This window comes from Ambystoma mexicanum, chromosome 10 (assembly GCF_040938575.1).
Source record: "Ambystoma mexicanum isolate Mex_15411 chromosome 10, UKY_AmexF1_1, whole genome shotgun sequence".
NCBI lineage: Eukaryota > Metazoa > Chordata > Amphibia > Caudata > Ambystomatidae > Ambystoma > Ambystoma mexicanum.
The window spans coordinates 592039683-592055202 of record NC_090932.1 but is presented as its reverse complement, the minus strand read 5'-3'; the positions used below and the strand labels follow the sequence as shown (position 1 = coordinate 592055202).

General features: G+C 44.2%; 1 protein-coding gene across 7 annotated transcripts in view; it reads left to right on the top strand.

The window, feature by feature from the left end:
- Positions 1-15520, top strand: part of KIF1A (kinesin family member 1A) — a 4129412-nt gene that overhangs the window by 896714 nt on the left and 3217178 nt on the right. For all 7 annotated transcript variants that reach the window (XM_069618139.1, XM_069618143.1, XM_069618141.1 and 4 more), the window contains exons 10-11: positions 12273-12290; positions 12937-13012. In XM_069618139.1, coding sequence (XP_069474240.1) covers positions 12273-12290; positions 12937-13012 — 94 coding nt within the window. The remainder of the gene's footprint in view (positions 1-12272; positions 12291-12936; positions 13013-15520) is intronic.

Genomic DNA, 15520 nt, shown 5'->3' with positions numbered 1-15520 from the left:
TATACTTTGATGTTCCCCTTAGTCCAACCACAACTCCCTGTAGGTTTTTCTTACTTGCCATGTATGACGAATTTCTGTAATAAAAGTATTGGTTTTTATGAAATGTTTAGGAGAGAACACGAGCGAACATCCTTTGATGTCCGTTGAAACTCCCTGTTTTACACAATTGATAAATCAGCCGAGAGCAATTTTGCCAACTTCCTGAGTTGGTCTTATTATTTGGTGTATGAATTATTCTGCATCCCATCCATAGCATGACGTGTTACTGTAAGGACCTCAAATTTCACTAATGGGTAAGTGCTGCTGATATTGGGTGGATAATAATACCAAAATGAGTACATTTGAATATGTAATGTCTGGGAACAGATTCACATCCACAAAAATTGTGGTTCCTGTAGCCAATAAGTGTCAGAATAACAAGGGGTGCATCATATTGTGTGGTCCTTACTAGACTTAACATTAATTATTTAATTCCTGCATGATTAGGCACACTATGAGTGTCTACAATAGTACTTCCATTGGAGACATTGATCATTTTGATATTGATAATACGTTAACAATACAGTTTGTAAGGCGCTCTAGTATAAATTAAAGATGGCCACTAGTGGACTACAGAGGATTGCTTTTGGTTTTGAAGTGGTTACACAGTCTACAACTGACATGTTGTCTAGTATCTGTTGTACAACAGGAGAACAGTTATTGCCTATAATAGGAGCTATGCTATGTGTTGCAAGATATGTGGGTCTCGTGATGCGCTATCTGCAGGAATTAAGGGGTGAACTGTGTCTGAAAAATCAGTAATTTTGTGATTATCAGCGACACCCTGTCCGCTTGGCAAGTGATGGACTGTTATACATTGCTGGATTGACACTATAATCCATTTAAATATGGCCATTGATAAAAATCGAGAAACATTTTCACTTTGAATTTATGACATCAGACGTCATGCGCGACGCGAGTGTCACACGTTGTACATCCTCCAGTATTTCATGCGAGTACGGGACGGGAGGCTGTTTTCACAGCAGTTTCCTGATTCCCTTACTTCCCAGGCTCTAATTAAGGAAAGGAGGTCCTGTTTGATTGGGGAAAGATTCTTTGTTCACCAGGAAAGTATGGGAGCACTATTGGATGCTCTTTGTGCAATATTGGCCTTATAATAGGTTGCATCCCTTTACACCCACAAGACGCAACTTCGTGGTCTTGAATGGAAAGCGACTAACAGTGGGTTGTTAGAGCCATTAGCTACAAGTGTGCAGTGGGTTTTGTAGCATTTGTGCGCTATATTGACTCTAGTAATATTGTGGAGAAGCTTTTTTCCCTGACATTTGGGTTGTCTGATGTTTTGCTTACAGCACTTGGTGTTTGGAACAGACTGGTGAGGAGGAAGGTTAGCCGGCTTGACACCATTGTTTGGTAAACTGTTATTACTGATGAATTCGTTTTACATATTTTGACTATATAAAAATATCTCCTTGATTGCAGTTTTCGGTTGTGTTTTGACAGCACATGAGTTTACTGGTTAGTGCGCAGAATTAACTAAGATGCAGACTTGTTTACTATGGTTAAATGAGCAAGAGGCAATCCCTTTATATTTATTAGATCATTTGAAAAAGACAAAAAAACATCCACCTGATGAAGGGGCGATGTGTCCCGAAACGCGTAGTGGAAATGGGAGCATTTGAAAGGAAAAACTATCTTTGCTGATTTTGAATTGTTCTCACATTTGTTGTCTTTGAGCATATGCATGTATTGGTAAAATGTGTTCATTAACAAGGGGTTAACAGATGATGTTGATAACTGCTGAACCCATATGCATGCATACATTCTTGCCGGCCCAATACCCCTTACCCGAAATAATTGGCTCACACTTAGTTTGTCAAGTGTTGGCATTAAAAGGCCGTGGATTTTATTGTACAGATATGGTTATGGAGATAACAATAATCACATATCATGATGGTAAAATACTTTTGGGCACCGGGTCTTGGGGTTATCCCCCTCTGGCCCGTGCCCGCCTTCTCTTGTCCCACGACTTGTTGTGGGTACCGTAGAGTGCCCTGCACTTCTTTTCCTTTGTTCTTCTCCCTTGTTTGTAGGGTGGGAGGCTTTTGTGGTAAAGAAGCAATGTTTTGGAAGGCACTGAGTAAACAGTGCAGCTCCTAGTGTGTTTGGGTCCCCGTTCAGGGTCCCCAAACTGTTTGTGTTTTCTCAGAGCATGCCACTCTGTATTTATAAGACCCAGGGAAGCTCTGGATCTTTGATATGTATATTAGTGGGGGCTGTTATGTTTCAGCCCCCGGCTGGATAGCCGATTATCTGGCCCCCTGGGGGGGGGGCAGGTCTTTGAACCTGGGCCCTGCCTGCCTGCTTGTTTCCTTAGGTGCTTAGCGGTGTCTAGTCAAAGGATCGAAAAAAAAGGGTCGACAGGACAAAGGATCGACACCAAAGGGTCGACAGGACAAAGGATCACATTTTTTGTTTTAATTATATATTTTTTTAGGTTTTCGTATAGGTAAAAAAAATTGTTTTTAGCAACAACAAAAAAATTTAATCCTTTGGTTTTCGGTCCTTTGGTGCCGATCCTTTGGCCATTCAACCCTTTGGTTGTCGATCCTTTGACCTACAACCGGTGCTTAGCACCTTGCTGCATGGAGGAAGGGTGAGGTGATTGCTCACACCTCTCCCTTCCTCAGTATTGTGTTGCACAGAATGTGTGTCTCCCCAGCTTGGGGGAAGGAGAGGGGCGGACCAGAGGGGGAGGCTGAGTTGCCCCTCTCCAGGCCTGCTGATGGTAACAGCAGTTACCCTGCCTCGCTTTGGGAGGCCCTACAGCACTGCCCATAACTGCTGAACCCATATGCATGCATACATTCTTGCCGGCCCAATACCCCTTACCCGAAATAATTGGCTCACACATAGTTTGTCAAGTGTTGGCAATAAAAGGCTGTGGTTTTTATTGTACAGATGTGGTTATGGAGATAACAATAATCACATATCATGATGGTAACATACTTTTGGGCACCCGGGTCTTTTGTTATCCCCCTCTGGCCTGTGCCGCTGCCTGTGTTCCCCCAAAAGTATCTTTTTAATGGCAGCCTCTGAAGGCTAGGGTTGCTGTAATTTCTCTAAAGGAATGTTCCATGCCTTGGTTTGATAGGTGGGTGCCGTCTTTTTGAAAAAGATCCGGGTCACCCAGAGTAATGGCTGGGTGCTTTATGAAGCCCAGTCCTCGTGCTGTGCAAATTTTCTCTAACCCCTGTTGAGCTTTCTCCTAGAAATGTCTACAGATTTGTAGCAGTTGGCCCCTAGCCATTTCTCCCTGGGTAGGATGGGCGAGAAGTATATTTCCGTTCCCTTCCAATTGTGTGAAATGCCTGCTAGGGAGGCGCACATGTCTTCAAATAGATTTCTCCTCCCAATGGAAACTAGGTCATTGCCCCCTAAATGTATGACCAGAAATTCTGGCGGTCCTCTGTATGTGACCAGCTCTGCTAGTGTTTCCTGGATTTCTGCCCATCGTAGGCCTCTGTAACCCCACCATGAGGAAATGGTGTTTCTGAAGGGTTGCCTTTCTTTGGTCTCTTCTGCCCATCGGCCCGTCCTGAAGATAAAAGAGTGGCCGACTATCCATGCTGATTGGAGAGAGTTCCTCCCTTCATCTGGTGTTTCTGTATGAAGGGGGGGGGGAGAAAAATGAGGACTGCTGGCTAGATCAGCTGTGGTCTAATGTATCTTTCGTAACAATCTGATTTCCAACCCCCTAGGTTTTTAAGTTGTTGAGGAGCTAAACCTCCATGCCATGCCGAGGTGGCGGCACCTATTCTGAAGGAGTGGGTGCCAAAGCTTTTGGGATCCCACCCTGCATTGCTGATTGCTTTCATCAGCACCCCTTTGAACTGATAGCGGCTTAGTGCCGATGAATCCTTATGGATTAGAAACCTCCCCCAACCTTGGGTCTCTGTGTTTGGTACAGGTTGGTGATGCATACAGGGCAGTTTGCTGCCTCATCAATGCAACAAATGTTGATGGTTCGTTTGGCGCCGGGTTTGGATTGTTGGATTTCTATGCTGACGCTCTCCTGTCTGACCCTGACTTCCATGACACCCAGGCCATTGTTGGCCTTCGTGCTGGAGGCAATGAGTTCTCCCACACGGAAAGCCCCAAAATATGCCAGAAAGAAGGTTGTTTTGAACAGTAAGATCTCATATGGATGCCAGCATATGGCTTCTAGCTGTTTTGCAATTTGTACCAGTTTATTGAAATCAAGGGGGTGGCGGGTGTCTACCTGGGGCCCCTCTTTTTGCCCCAGCCCTTTGATGCGTAAGATATGAGGGCGCTTTGGGTGGAGTCTGAATCCAATTTTTGTGAAATATGAGATTGCGACTAAATGTCTTTTTGCCCGATCCCTCTTAAAACCCTGATCATGGGCCCATTTTAAGAATATTTCTATGTCTTTAATCGTTATTACCTCTAAGTGTTTTACGCCAGTGGCTTTAAACACTGTTTGTAAGCACTTACTGTACTGCGCTGCGGTGGTGCTTGCCAGTGCTTTACCTGCCATCTCTGTGAGGAAGCCTATGGCGTTGTTGGTACCCATCTCTGAGGTGCCTGGTTCTTGTTGGACATCCCGGCCTTGGCTCTCTGCCGCTGGCGTTGATGTCGTTATTTTGTTGGTCCCCGTAATTGGGGTGCCTGTTTTATGTTGGGCATCCCGGCCTGTGCTCTCTGCCGATGGCGTTGATGCAGTTATGTTTAGTGTTCCAGTATTTTCCAGCATTCTGCTGGAATCGCGTCATCTGATCCTGGGCGTGCGGCGCTAACTCCTGGAATCTTGGCCACTGAAAGCGAGATAAGGCATCTGCAATGTTATTATCCATTCCAGCTATGTGTTTAGCTTTGACCTCAATGTTTTCTTGTAGTGTGACTGCTGTGATAGCTATTAGGGCTTTTAGAACTAGCGGGCATTTGGTAGACCTTCTGTTTATGGAGCCCACTGCAGCCATGTTGTCGCGCCAGACCAAGAGTTCCGTGTTAGCTAGCTGCCTGCCCCAGATGTGTAGTGTTAGCCAGATGGTGAATATTTCTAGGAGGGTGATGTTTTTAGTCCATCCTGCCTGCTGCCATGAGTTGGGCCAGTGTCCTGCCACCCACTCTGTGTCTAGTATGGCTCCAAACCCCTTGCTCCCGGCTGCATCGGTGAAAAGGACCCTTTTTGTCCATTTGTTCAAAGGCGTTTGCCAAATTGAGGTCCTGTTGAAATCTCTGAAGAAATTCCCCCAATTTTCCAGATCTTGTCTCACCTCTGCGCCTAGTCGGATGTGCAGGTGGGGTTTGGTGTATGATTTAATTTTTAGTTCCAGGCTTCTGGAAAATACCCTCCCTTGGGGGATTATTCTAGCAGCGAAATTGAGACTACCTGCTAATGATTGAATTTCTTTAACTGTGCCCTTGTCTTTTGTTGTCAGGGCTTGTATTTTTTCCAGTAGTTGTGCAATTTTTGTTTTCGGTATCCTGCATAGGCCCTGTACAGAGTCAATTTCTATGCCCCAGAAAATTATATTGGTGGCTGGTTTAGTCGTTTTCTCCCTTGCTAGGGGTATGCCCCATTGTGCGGCTATTCCCTCTAATTTCGCCAAAGCCCTATTGCATTCTTTGGTGTTTTCTGGGCCCATTACCATGACATCATCGAGATAATGAACTACTTTGGTCCCTGGTCTCTGTTTTTGAAATGCCCATTGAAAAAATTAGCTGAATTGTTCGAATAGGGCGCAGGATACTACGCACCCCATGGGGAGGCATCTATCTACATAGAATTTGTTGTTAAAAATAAAACCTAACCATTGCTGGGAGTCTAGGTGGACTGGTAATAATCTGAAAGCGGATTCGATGTCTAGTTTGGCCATCAGGGCGTTCCTGCCACATTCCTGTATGAGTCTTACCGCCTCCTGGAAGTGTGTGCAGGATACTGCGGATTCCATGTGTGGAATGCCATCGTTCAGGGATTGGCCTTTGGGATAGGATAAGTGGTGTGTTAGCCTCATTTTTTCAGGCTCTTCTAGCAGTGAAATTATGTAACCTTTGAGGGGCATGTGGTCCCAGGGTACAGCAATCCTGCCTAAAAGCAGTTCTTTCTTGATTTTGCTTTCCACTATCTGGGGGTTGTCCCTGGCCGATTTTAGGTTCAGTGGGATGTTCTGTGACCTTGTGCCCTGAAATGGGATGCTAAAGCCCTTGGAGAAACCCCATCAGATTGCCTCGCTGATTTCTCTGCTGGGTAGATCAAGAGGGCATCTCTAAAATTGATTGGGTTGATAGGCGTTATGCCTGGTGCCAGGTCGGGGTTGCATGGGCGTGGTTGGTGCTACTCTTTTGCGTTTTTGGCTGGTAGTCTGGTACAGTTGCTTGCTGTGTGATCACTGTTGCAGTTTGTGCAAGCGTGTTTGTACCAGCATTCCTTTCCCCAGGTGCACTGTTTTTTCCCAAAATTCCTGAATGGAATGTTGGCTTTTGAACTGTAGTTTTTGTTATGCCTTTGGGTATTAGACTTAGCCGCCCATGGCTGGTTCTTACGAAAGGGCTGTTCCCCCTTTTTGTGTTTCTCATTGTCGTTATTTCTGGGACCTTGTTATTTTTGGAAGGGTTCTAGGATGCCTCTTCCTCTGCTGGGGGTTCAGCATTTAACATGTACAAATCGTTTTGGACCTCAACCCATTCTATGGTTGGCCTCTCTGACATGCTTCTCCTAAATCTGATGTTGTATGCTAGCCAGGCCTTCCCTTTCTGGGCGACTTTCACTTCTCTTATTTTATCCATGTAGGCCCATATTTTTCTGCCATCATCGGGACATTTTTCCTTGTAGATTGTTACCAAGATGGCGAAAGCTTGAAGCCAGTTGTCCCAGTTCTGTTCTACCTGGGCGTTTCTGGCTATGGCTTTCTCTTCTATCTTTTTGGGGTCCCTAAAAGCATCTTTTCCTTTGCGTTGGGCTTCTATTAATGAAAAGATTTCTATGAACTGCTTGGCCCAAATAGCCTCTTTGATTGTGGTGTCAATATTCCATGCCAAGCATCTTTTATATCTATTCAGTATTTCAGTCTGAAAGGATTTCATTTTTAAATCTAATTGGGCATTGCAGATCATTGCTATGTCTGTTGGGTTGCTGTTGCCCTGCCCCGGTTGTTCTATTGTAACTGAATTGGGGGTTGCCCATGCTTTTAAAGCACCTGTTGAGTCTGCCGTGGCTGTTGTTGGCACAACTGTGGGGGCAGCTGGTGGTGTTGCTGGCACATGTGGTAGTGATGTGGCTGGTACCGCAATTGTTTGGATTGTTGCTGGTGTGGGGGAGGTCACCACCATGGTAGTTTCTAAGGGTATGTTGTGGTTTGTGGGCCCCTGTTCTCCTGTTTGAGGTAATTGTTTCTCCCTCATTTCCCGTAATAAATGCTGCATTTCTGACATGTTCTCGCACAATTTTGCCAGTTTTTTATTACCTTTTCTGGGGCCATCTGTCACTTTCTGTCTCTTTGATGGTGTAGCGACGTCATCTTGGATGGGTGGCAAAACTAGGCCTTCCTTTGGCAGGCCGTACATATTCTCCCTCACCCAAGCCAAAGCGTAGTGTTCAGCTGCCTCTATGGCTGCCAGTAGGTGGGGAGATTTGGGTTTCTGTGCTGGTGTGGCGGGATCCCGTGATTTCCGTTTGGGACCCATGTTTTCTTTCAACCTGTTTCGATTAGAAAGAGGATATATTTTAAAAAGGAGGGGGTGCGTTTCAGCCCCAGTACGTTTTTAGCATGTGTCAGCAGACTCTGCACAGATGTAAAAAATTGAGCTCCCTGTTACTGCTTGATTAGTACCAGTTATCATGTATATTTATATTAAAATGTCGAAAGTTGGGTTTCCCGTGCTGGGAAAATGTCTAATGTTGTCGAAAATTAATTCGATTTAGTTCAGCAGGAATGCATGTAGTGGATTTCTGGGTGTAGCTTATTGTGTCTTTGTGCTGGTTGTAAATAATGTATGTGGTCTGCAGAAAAAGACCTGTTCTAACGTTCTTCAGCCTTAAGCATAGTGATTTCCCAGGATGCGTTTCCCCTCTGCTTATTGTGTTTGCTTTTTGTAAGAATTCTATGCAAATAGTCAGGCAGCGCGTGTCCCGCATCTTCCGGGGGAGCGGCTGACAGCGGGTGTTTACTTTTGCCTACTCGCGTAGGAAAACAAAGTTTCTATTGCGCTGTTCGGCGCCCGGCATGGCGGCTTACCTTGAGATAAAACACCTCCTGAAGCCACCGCCTAAGCCGGCCGCACTGCAGGCTTTCCTCCGCTCGCTCAGGTAATTTGGATTCTTGCTTCCTTCGCGATTCTTCCCGGGAGACTTTATTTGTTTATTCAGTGTTCGCCGCTTGCTCGTCGTGTCGAGTTGAACAGTGCAATGTTCAAAGGGGGAAACAAAAAGACACCGCGAAATGCAACAAAGTTTAAGAGATTGGGCTAAAGAAGCAAAGTTTTGGAAGGCACTGAGTAAACAGTGCACCTCTTAGTGTTTTTGGGTCCCCGTTCAGGGTCCATAAACTGTTTGTGTTTTCTCAGAGCATGCCGCTCTGTATGTATAGTAGTGGGGGCTGTTATGTTTCAGCCCCCAGCCGGATAGCCGACTATCTGGCCCCCTGGGGGGGCAGGTCTTTGAACCTGGGCCCTGCCTGCCTGTTGGTTTCCTTAGGTGCTTAGCACCTTGCTGCATGGAGGAAGGGTGAGGTGATTGCTCACACCTCACCCTTCCTCAGTATTGTGTTGCACAGACTGCATGTCTACTCAGCTTGGGGCAAGGAGAGGGGCAGACCAGAGGGGGAGGCTGAGTTGCCCCTCTCCAGGCCTGCTGATGGTAACAGCAGTTACCCTGCCTCGCTTTGAGCAGCCCTACAGCATGGCCCATCATTGAGAAATTAGTATTGCAGTTTTCTTCTTTATTATGAGACCACTTTATGTATGAAAACATTTGAGAGTGTAATTATTGCTATTTGTGAAAAAGTTTAATTTGGTCTTTATTCTGATTTTCAAGAATGACTTTTCCTTTATTGAAAATATTATTAAAATGGAGAGAATTATTCCTCACACGAGTGACTGGATAACTTGTTAAGTTTTTGATGCACCGTGTAGCCAGAGACATATCCAGGGCACCTGAAATCACATTTAATTGTATTTTGAAGTTTCAATAAAGCATCAGAACAAACGCGTGTGTAGTACACCCCACCCCACATATATTTCATGAACCCCACGATTCATCACAGTAGCTACAAAAGGAAAAATCACCCCTAAAAACAACATAATTCAAAATGTTCTAAGCCTCATTCCATCAAAAATGTAATGATGGAAAAGCCATGGGCACAGCGGATACAAACGCATGGGACAAAGAGAAGCTAGTCCTGAGATGTCAACAAGGGTATCTGAATTCCTGAAGCTACTGAAGACCTTCCTCTTCCACCATGTCATCTCTATGTGAAAAATATAACTTTCAAGCTGCTGTAGGTCAGAGGAACTGCACTTTCCTGCCACATGCCAAAAATGCAATATAACAATTGAGCACATCACATTCGCTTAATATTGACTCGCATTATTTCTGTAGAAGCTAGTGTTTTCTTTCCACCATGCCCAGGATCATAGGAACAAGGTGGAACGTGGCTCTATGTTAAGTTGTGGAAGTTTACTACCCCTCCTCTTACTGTCTCCCCTGTACTGTGTGTGTGTGTGTGTGTGTGCGTGTGTGTGTGTGTGTGCGCGTGTGTGTGTGTGTGTGTGTGTGTGTGTGTGTGTGTGTGTGTGTGTGTGTGTGTGTGTGTGTGTGTGTGTGTGTGTGTGTGTGTGTGTGTGTGTGTGTGTGTGTGTGTGTGTGTGTGTGTGTGTGTGTGTGTGTGTGTGTGTGTGTGTGTGTGTGTGTGTGTGTGTGTGTGTGTGTGTGTGTGTGTGTGATATGTCTAACACAATGACACAGAAATAAGTGTGCACCCCGCATCCAACATAATTGGGCCATCAACAACTTATAGACATTTCTTTGCCCGTCATCAGATATATTCCTTTGCACAGAGTGGTGATGTGTATACCAATATCAGAGACACAAGCACAGCTGCAGAGATAGTTTTGCATCCAGCAGAAATATATACTTGCCACAAATAGAAGCATGTATGTTCAAGTGGTATAGTTCAATGCCCAACTAAGCAACCATGATGAACCAAACTACTGATAAACTTAGTGGACCTTACAGTATGTAGGTGACCATCAAAGTTGTTTATTTGGAAACATCAGAAGTCATTGTTTGCTAAATGTCACAGATATTTTGTGCTCAGCAGGAATACATATTTACTGTCAGCAAAGATATTTGAGACAGACATGAAACTGTTATGTAGCCATCCACAGAGAGAATTGTGTGACAAGACACGGATGTGCCCAATATTAGAGGCATGAATGTGCTCAATAGCAGTATGACCTGCATACCTAATGGATAGGCAGGCTCTAAACAACAGACATATTCACATGCCAAACTTCCTTGCACGCGTTCCAGGAAGCTATTTAATTATGTGGTGCACTGTAACTCGAACAGCACAAACGGGTTCCTTCAAGGCCACCTGGCTGAATGAGCAACCGCCTTCCATCTGAGAGTGATTGCAGAGTGCTGTAGATGTTTTTTCTCAATGTTAGACTGCTTCTTTGTGCAAAGACAGACATGAGAGACTGAACAAGGCAACACAGGGAAGATAACCTTAGTACAAGATGCCATTTGCCATTGAGGAGAACACCCTGTAATTTCCTCAAACAGTGAACGTTGCGAAGCAGTTAGATACATTTCCAGCACCCTATGCCATATGACCGAAGCTACATGGGTAGCTGTAAAGGAGTCCAGGAATGAGTAAAATCCGAAAGAAGAGGATGCATATTTTATGTTTAGTGCAAAGCAAGTTGGTTTGTTCATCTGTCAAAGTGTATGCTTGGGTTTTGCATCATCAACGCAAAAATACCATCCATCAAATGCATGTAATGTAAGTGTATCACGCCCTTCTGCCACTGTAGCTACCTTTACTTTGTTTGCCTCGGTAAAAAAGAGTTGGGGCTATAAATGGGTCAATAGGAGAGGCAGATGCAAAATCAATGGTTTGATGGGTGCAGGTTAGAAGTACCCGGTTCATGTGTGCCAAAGTGTTTTCTATGGGTTTTGGCAGAGAAAGGTGGGAGTATATTTTCCATAGGGATCTGATAGACAATAGCATTTCAGTCTGGTTGGCCATTGATGTAGGAGAATGTGATAGGGCTAAAGAGGAGCGCTTAGTCACGCTTTGGCTAGTGCTGATGTGCTAATGACTAGGCCTGTGATGGCAGTGTTTGGGGGCAGTGGGATTATGTATGTGCAGTGTAAGGTGGTAGGAGGTCTTGGAGGAGAGCTGGTTAATCAAGACAAGGGGGAAGTAGGCCTTACAAGGCCAAGCAACCTGAACCCTGCACTCCCACCACTGGCCTCTTGCAGAGGCGTTTTATTTCACTAAATCACATTTCCACTGTCAATCTATCTCCCTCTCTCTGTCTTTCTTTCTTTCTTTTTCTCTTTCACTCTTTCTCTTTCTAGCTCTCCATCTCTTTCTCTGTCTAATCTTTCTCTCTTTTTCACTCTCTCGATCTTGCGCTCTTTCTCTCTCTCTCTCTCTCTCTCCATCGCGCCTCATTTCTCCCTGATAATTTGCATCCCATGTGCAACAGAACAAGCATCTGCGAGATGACAGATGTGGGGAAGGGGCAGTCTGGAAATTCCACTGTATTACCATTAGCTACTTGCTAAGGATTATGGGAGGCAAGAACATTTGGTTCAGAGAAAGGACTACTTGAAATGTGAGGGCCACAGCCACCCAGTTCGCCTTTTTTAGTGTGCTGATTATCAGGCTGACAGACACCTCAAACCTCATTCCATCATGTTCAGGTGCTGTGCACAGTGGCCTGCTGGAAATTCCACCCTTCGTACAGGGTCCCTCTTGAGCAGGGCAGGAAGGCATTTTGCCAGGAGCTCATCAGAACATTGGCGCAGGGGCCAGAATTCCTCTCGTTCTTCCTACGGGTCTGCCCTGCTGTCTCCCAAAAGCCCTACAACTCTTTTCACACGGGCCAAAACGGCAGCCTACATGCCCCCAGGTCACCGGGTTTTGAAGGGGCATCAGCACCGTGGTATCAGACTGTTGCTGAAACTCTGCATGGGGTTCTTTCAATGCTGCTTAACAGTCTCTGTTCTTCTTTTACAGGACTCTGGGCCAAATAAGGTGAGCGTTTCATTTTGTTGCTTGTCGAAAATAGAACTGCCTTTTTACTTCCCCTCTTTACCTTCTTCTCGAGCCTTGTCGATGAGTGTCCGAGATATTACGGACATAATAGGAACTTTTCTTGTTCTCCTTTTCATGTATCTGTCACAGTATAAACCATCTATTTCCCCTCCTCTCATGTCTCTGTAAGCTTGCCGCCACTGCTCGAGAACTATATTTGTATATGGCAATCCAGTGCTTCGAAGAGTACTTTTCCACTTACTGTCCTATTTTCCATCGTCCGTTTTCAAGAACGGAGCATACCCATGAACCCTTTAGATTAATTTAATTTTAAAATGGATTTAAATTTAATTTAAAAATTATTTTTTAATCACAATTTAATTCCCCCTTCACTTTTAAATCTTCACAAACTACCTACCAAATTGTGATAGACGGGCAAGAAATTAAACCGCGAACGGTCGTTCTGGTACCCTGCATCACTTTGCAGCATCATGAACACATGTGAATAGTAACTTAGAATATTGCCCTTGGGTGAAACTCTTGATAGCTCTAACATTTACCAGTTTTGAGAGAGAATATTCCTGCGTGTACAACCATACTTTATGTAATTCAAAACTACAAATATTTGATTAAATGTTTATTCCAGAACAAAAAGAAGAAGAAGACAGACTTTGTGCCCTACCGAGATTCCGTGCTCACCTGGCTCCTACGAGAAAATCTGGGTAAGTTAATGTTGCTTTGTCTCCCTGATCTGGGTCTGTGTGTTCTGTGAGGCTCGTTAAGCAGGCACATGAGCTACATTTGATGTATTGGTCCGACCTCTTTTATGCAAAGGAAATTTAGAGCATCACTATCTTTCTTGATGTACAGATGTCTTTGTGGCCTATAGTTTGTAATGAAGTGAAGAGTTCCCACTTATCCAGAAATGTTGTCTATGGTCAATTAACCACATGTAGCCAAGTTCCTTCTTCTCGTGGCGAAACGAGAAGTGCCTCTCGCCACCAACTAATTCGACCCTAGATCTCCTAAAATAAATAGCATATTTGGGGATATTTGAGCAAAAGAACTTCCAGAGGTCAAGCATGTTTAAAATGTAATTAACCTACCGTGTCTCCAGTTCAATGGTCGTAGTGAACAGTACACCGGAAGTGCCTTGTAAATTATTTGTTCTTTAGGTTATGCCAAGAGACCTTTATCAAGGGTAAGGACAAGTGCCTCCAGGTGGAATTGATTGTACAGATCTGAGCTCTACCGATCCTGTTGCAACAACCGGAAAATAAGAATGTATTAGTAGATTTGCTCCACCTGGGTGTTTGAATCAAAGGCGAATAGAGTGGATGGGAAATGCAAGATTCCAACAAGTGAACTCGATCCTGCATTGCAAACTTTTGTACACTGACAGCAGCGCATATGTAAATCACCACAGCTCTTGAACAGCTCTAGGATAATGGATTATTACAAAAACACATTTAATGATGGCGTTAAGAATTGTTAGAAATTTTGTGGCATAGATATAGTATATGTTTTTGCAGTTTGGTTGACAAAATGTGTTATTAAAGGGTCCACGATAGTGACACTGTAATTAGGGTTAAGTTGTCTTTCCCATAGAAAGAACAGTTTTTGGGTGGTTTATATCTTTGGCACCGTTGAATGAATCTGCACAAAACGTTGTAAAAAGGTATAGACCCGAATGTGAAAGTTTTGGGAGGATTAAGGGGGCGGGGGGCAAATTTATAGGTGGGTTCCCAAAACCTTTTAAATCCGGATGGATAGACATGAATGGAAAAATATTTTGCTTGCGGCTACAGCCCAAACTGCTGGACGGAGTTGCACCAAACTTGCACAAGCAGCAGCGGCCAGGCCCCGAAAGCATGCTTTTGCAAATTTGGTGTTCATCCATAAAGTAGATTTTTTTTAAATGCCCAAAAAGTAGGTAAACAAAATAGGTGATATCTGCGTCCAGTCCACAGACTCATTTCCTGGTTCGGTGTCCACAGACGCCTCTGGACCAATGAGAGAGCCGCTTAATGTTCGCAGACATTGTATGCAGTCGCTGATTGATCAATTGAGAAATATGAGGTGCATTAAATGTTTTGAAACGGTCCCCACGTTGGATCAACAACCAATGTCTTTTGCTCGCGAACACTGGAGTATAAAAAACTCTGAAAAATAAATGTCTGGTTATGCTGTGGAAGAAAGAGTGCCTGAGAAGGGTGGAGAAGAAAAGAAAAGAAACAATGTATGTGTTGTTGGGTGTAAACAAAACGCTTTGAAACACATGGTGTATAGACGCTATATAAACTATCATATCATATCATAACATGGTTGCAGGGTTGTCACTGTGTTCAGTGTTATTTTTACTGTCCGTGATGGGAGGAAGGCCTGGTATCAAGCAGTAAACACAGACACAATGGATACAAGTTTGGAGAACCTTTATTCAATGTTTTGTTTGGGATGGTAGAATTCCTAACTGGCCCTAACTCTAAAATGGGAGTAATCTCGACCATTAAACGATAACAAATACCTCCAAGTCAGTCTGGTCAAAATAAAAAAGGCTTATACTAAGAAAACCTAACCTTGCCCTCCTTGTCAAAATAACAAAATGTGTAAAGGGAATACAAAAGGAAAATAGTGTCTCAAAATGAAATGTAAGAATGTCTTCTTTACCCGCTCCCTTCCCAAGGTTCAACCACACAGGGTCTAGCGAGTCTTTTAAGAAAACACAAGATAGTTGGATGGCACAGTTCCCTGTCTTGCACACTTTGATTTACTGGTACAATTTCAACAGTTCAATTTTAGGCTTCCAATTTCCGATAGTTCAATCACTTTCTGTAGGCTTTGTCTGCCTTGCCATCAATAATCAGTTCACATATTTCTCAATTTCCACACAGGCTTCCCTCTGCCGGGTCCAAGCCTGTCTTTCCTGCGTGGGGGTTACCTTCTCCATCGTTTTATCGAAGGCATCTTTTTCACTGTGGAATTTCTATAGACCTCTGCTTTACCACTTCGACCTCTCTTTCTACAATCCTTCAATTCACACTCTTCTTTTGCAGCACCAATGCCTCTTGGTACTTGTAGTTCTTATTCTCTTTCACTTGCCTTTCTGTCCTTTTCCAAAGTTGTTATGGGCCTCATTACGAATCAGGCGTTAAGGGGTTAACGGCGCCTTAAACGGCGCCGACCCTTAACGCCTGATTACAAGGTCGTTAGCGCCATGGTGATATTAACGC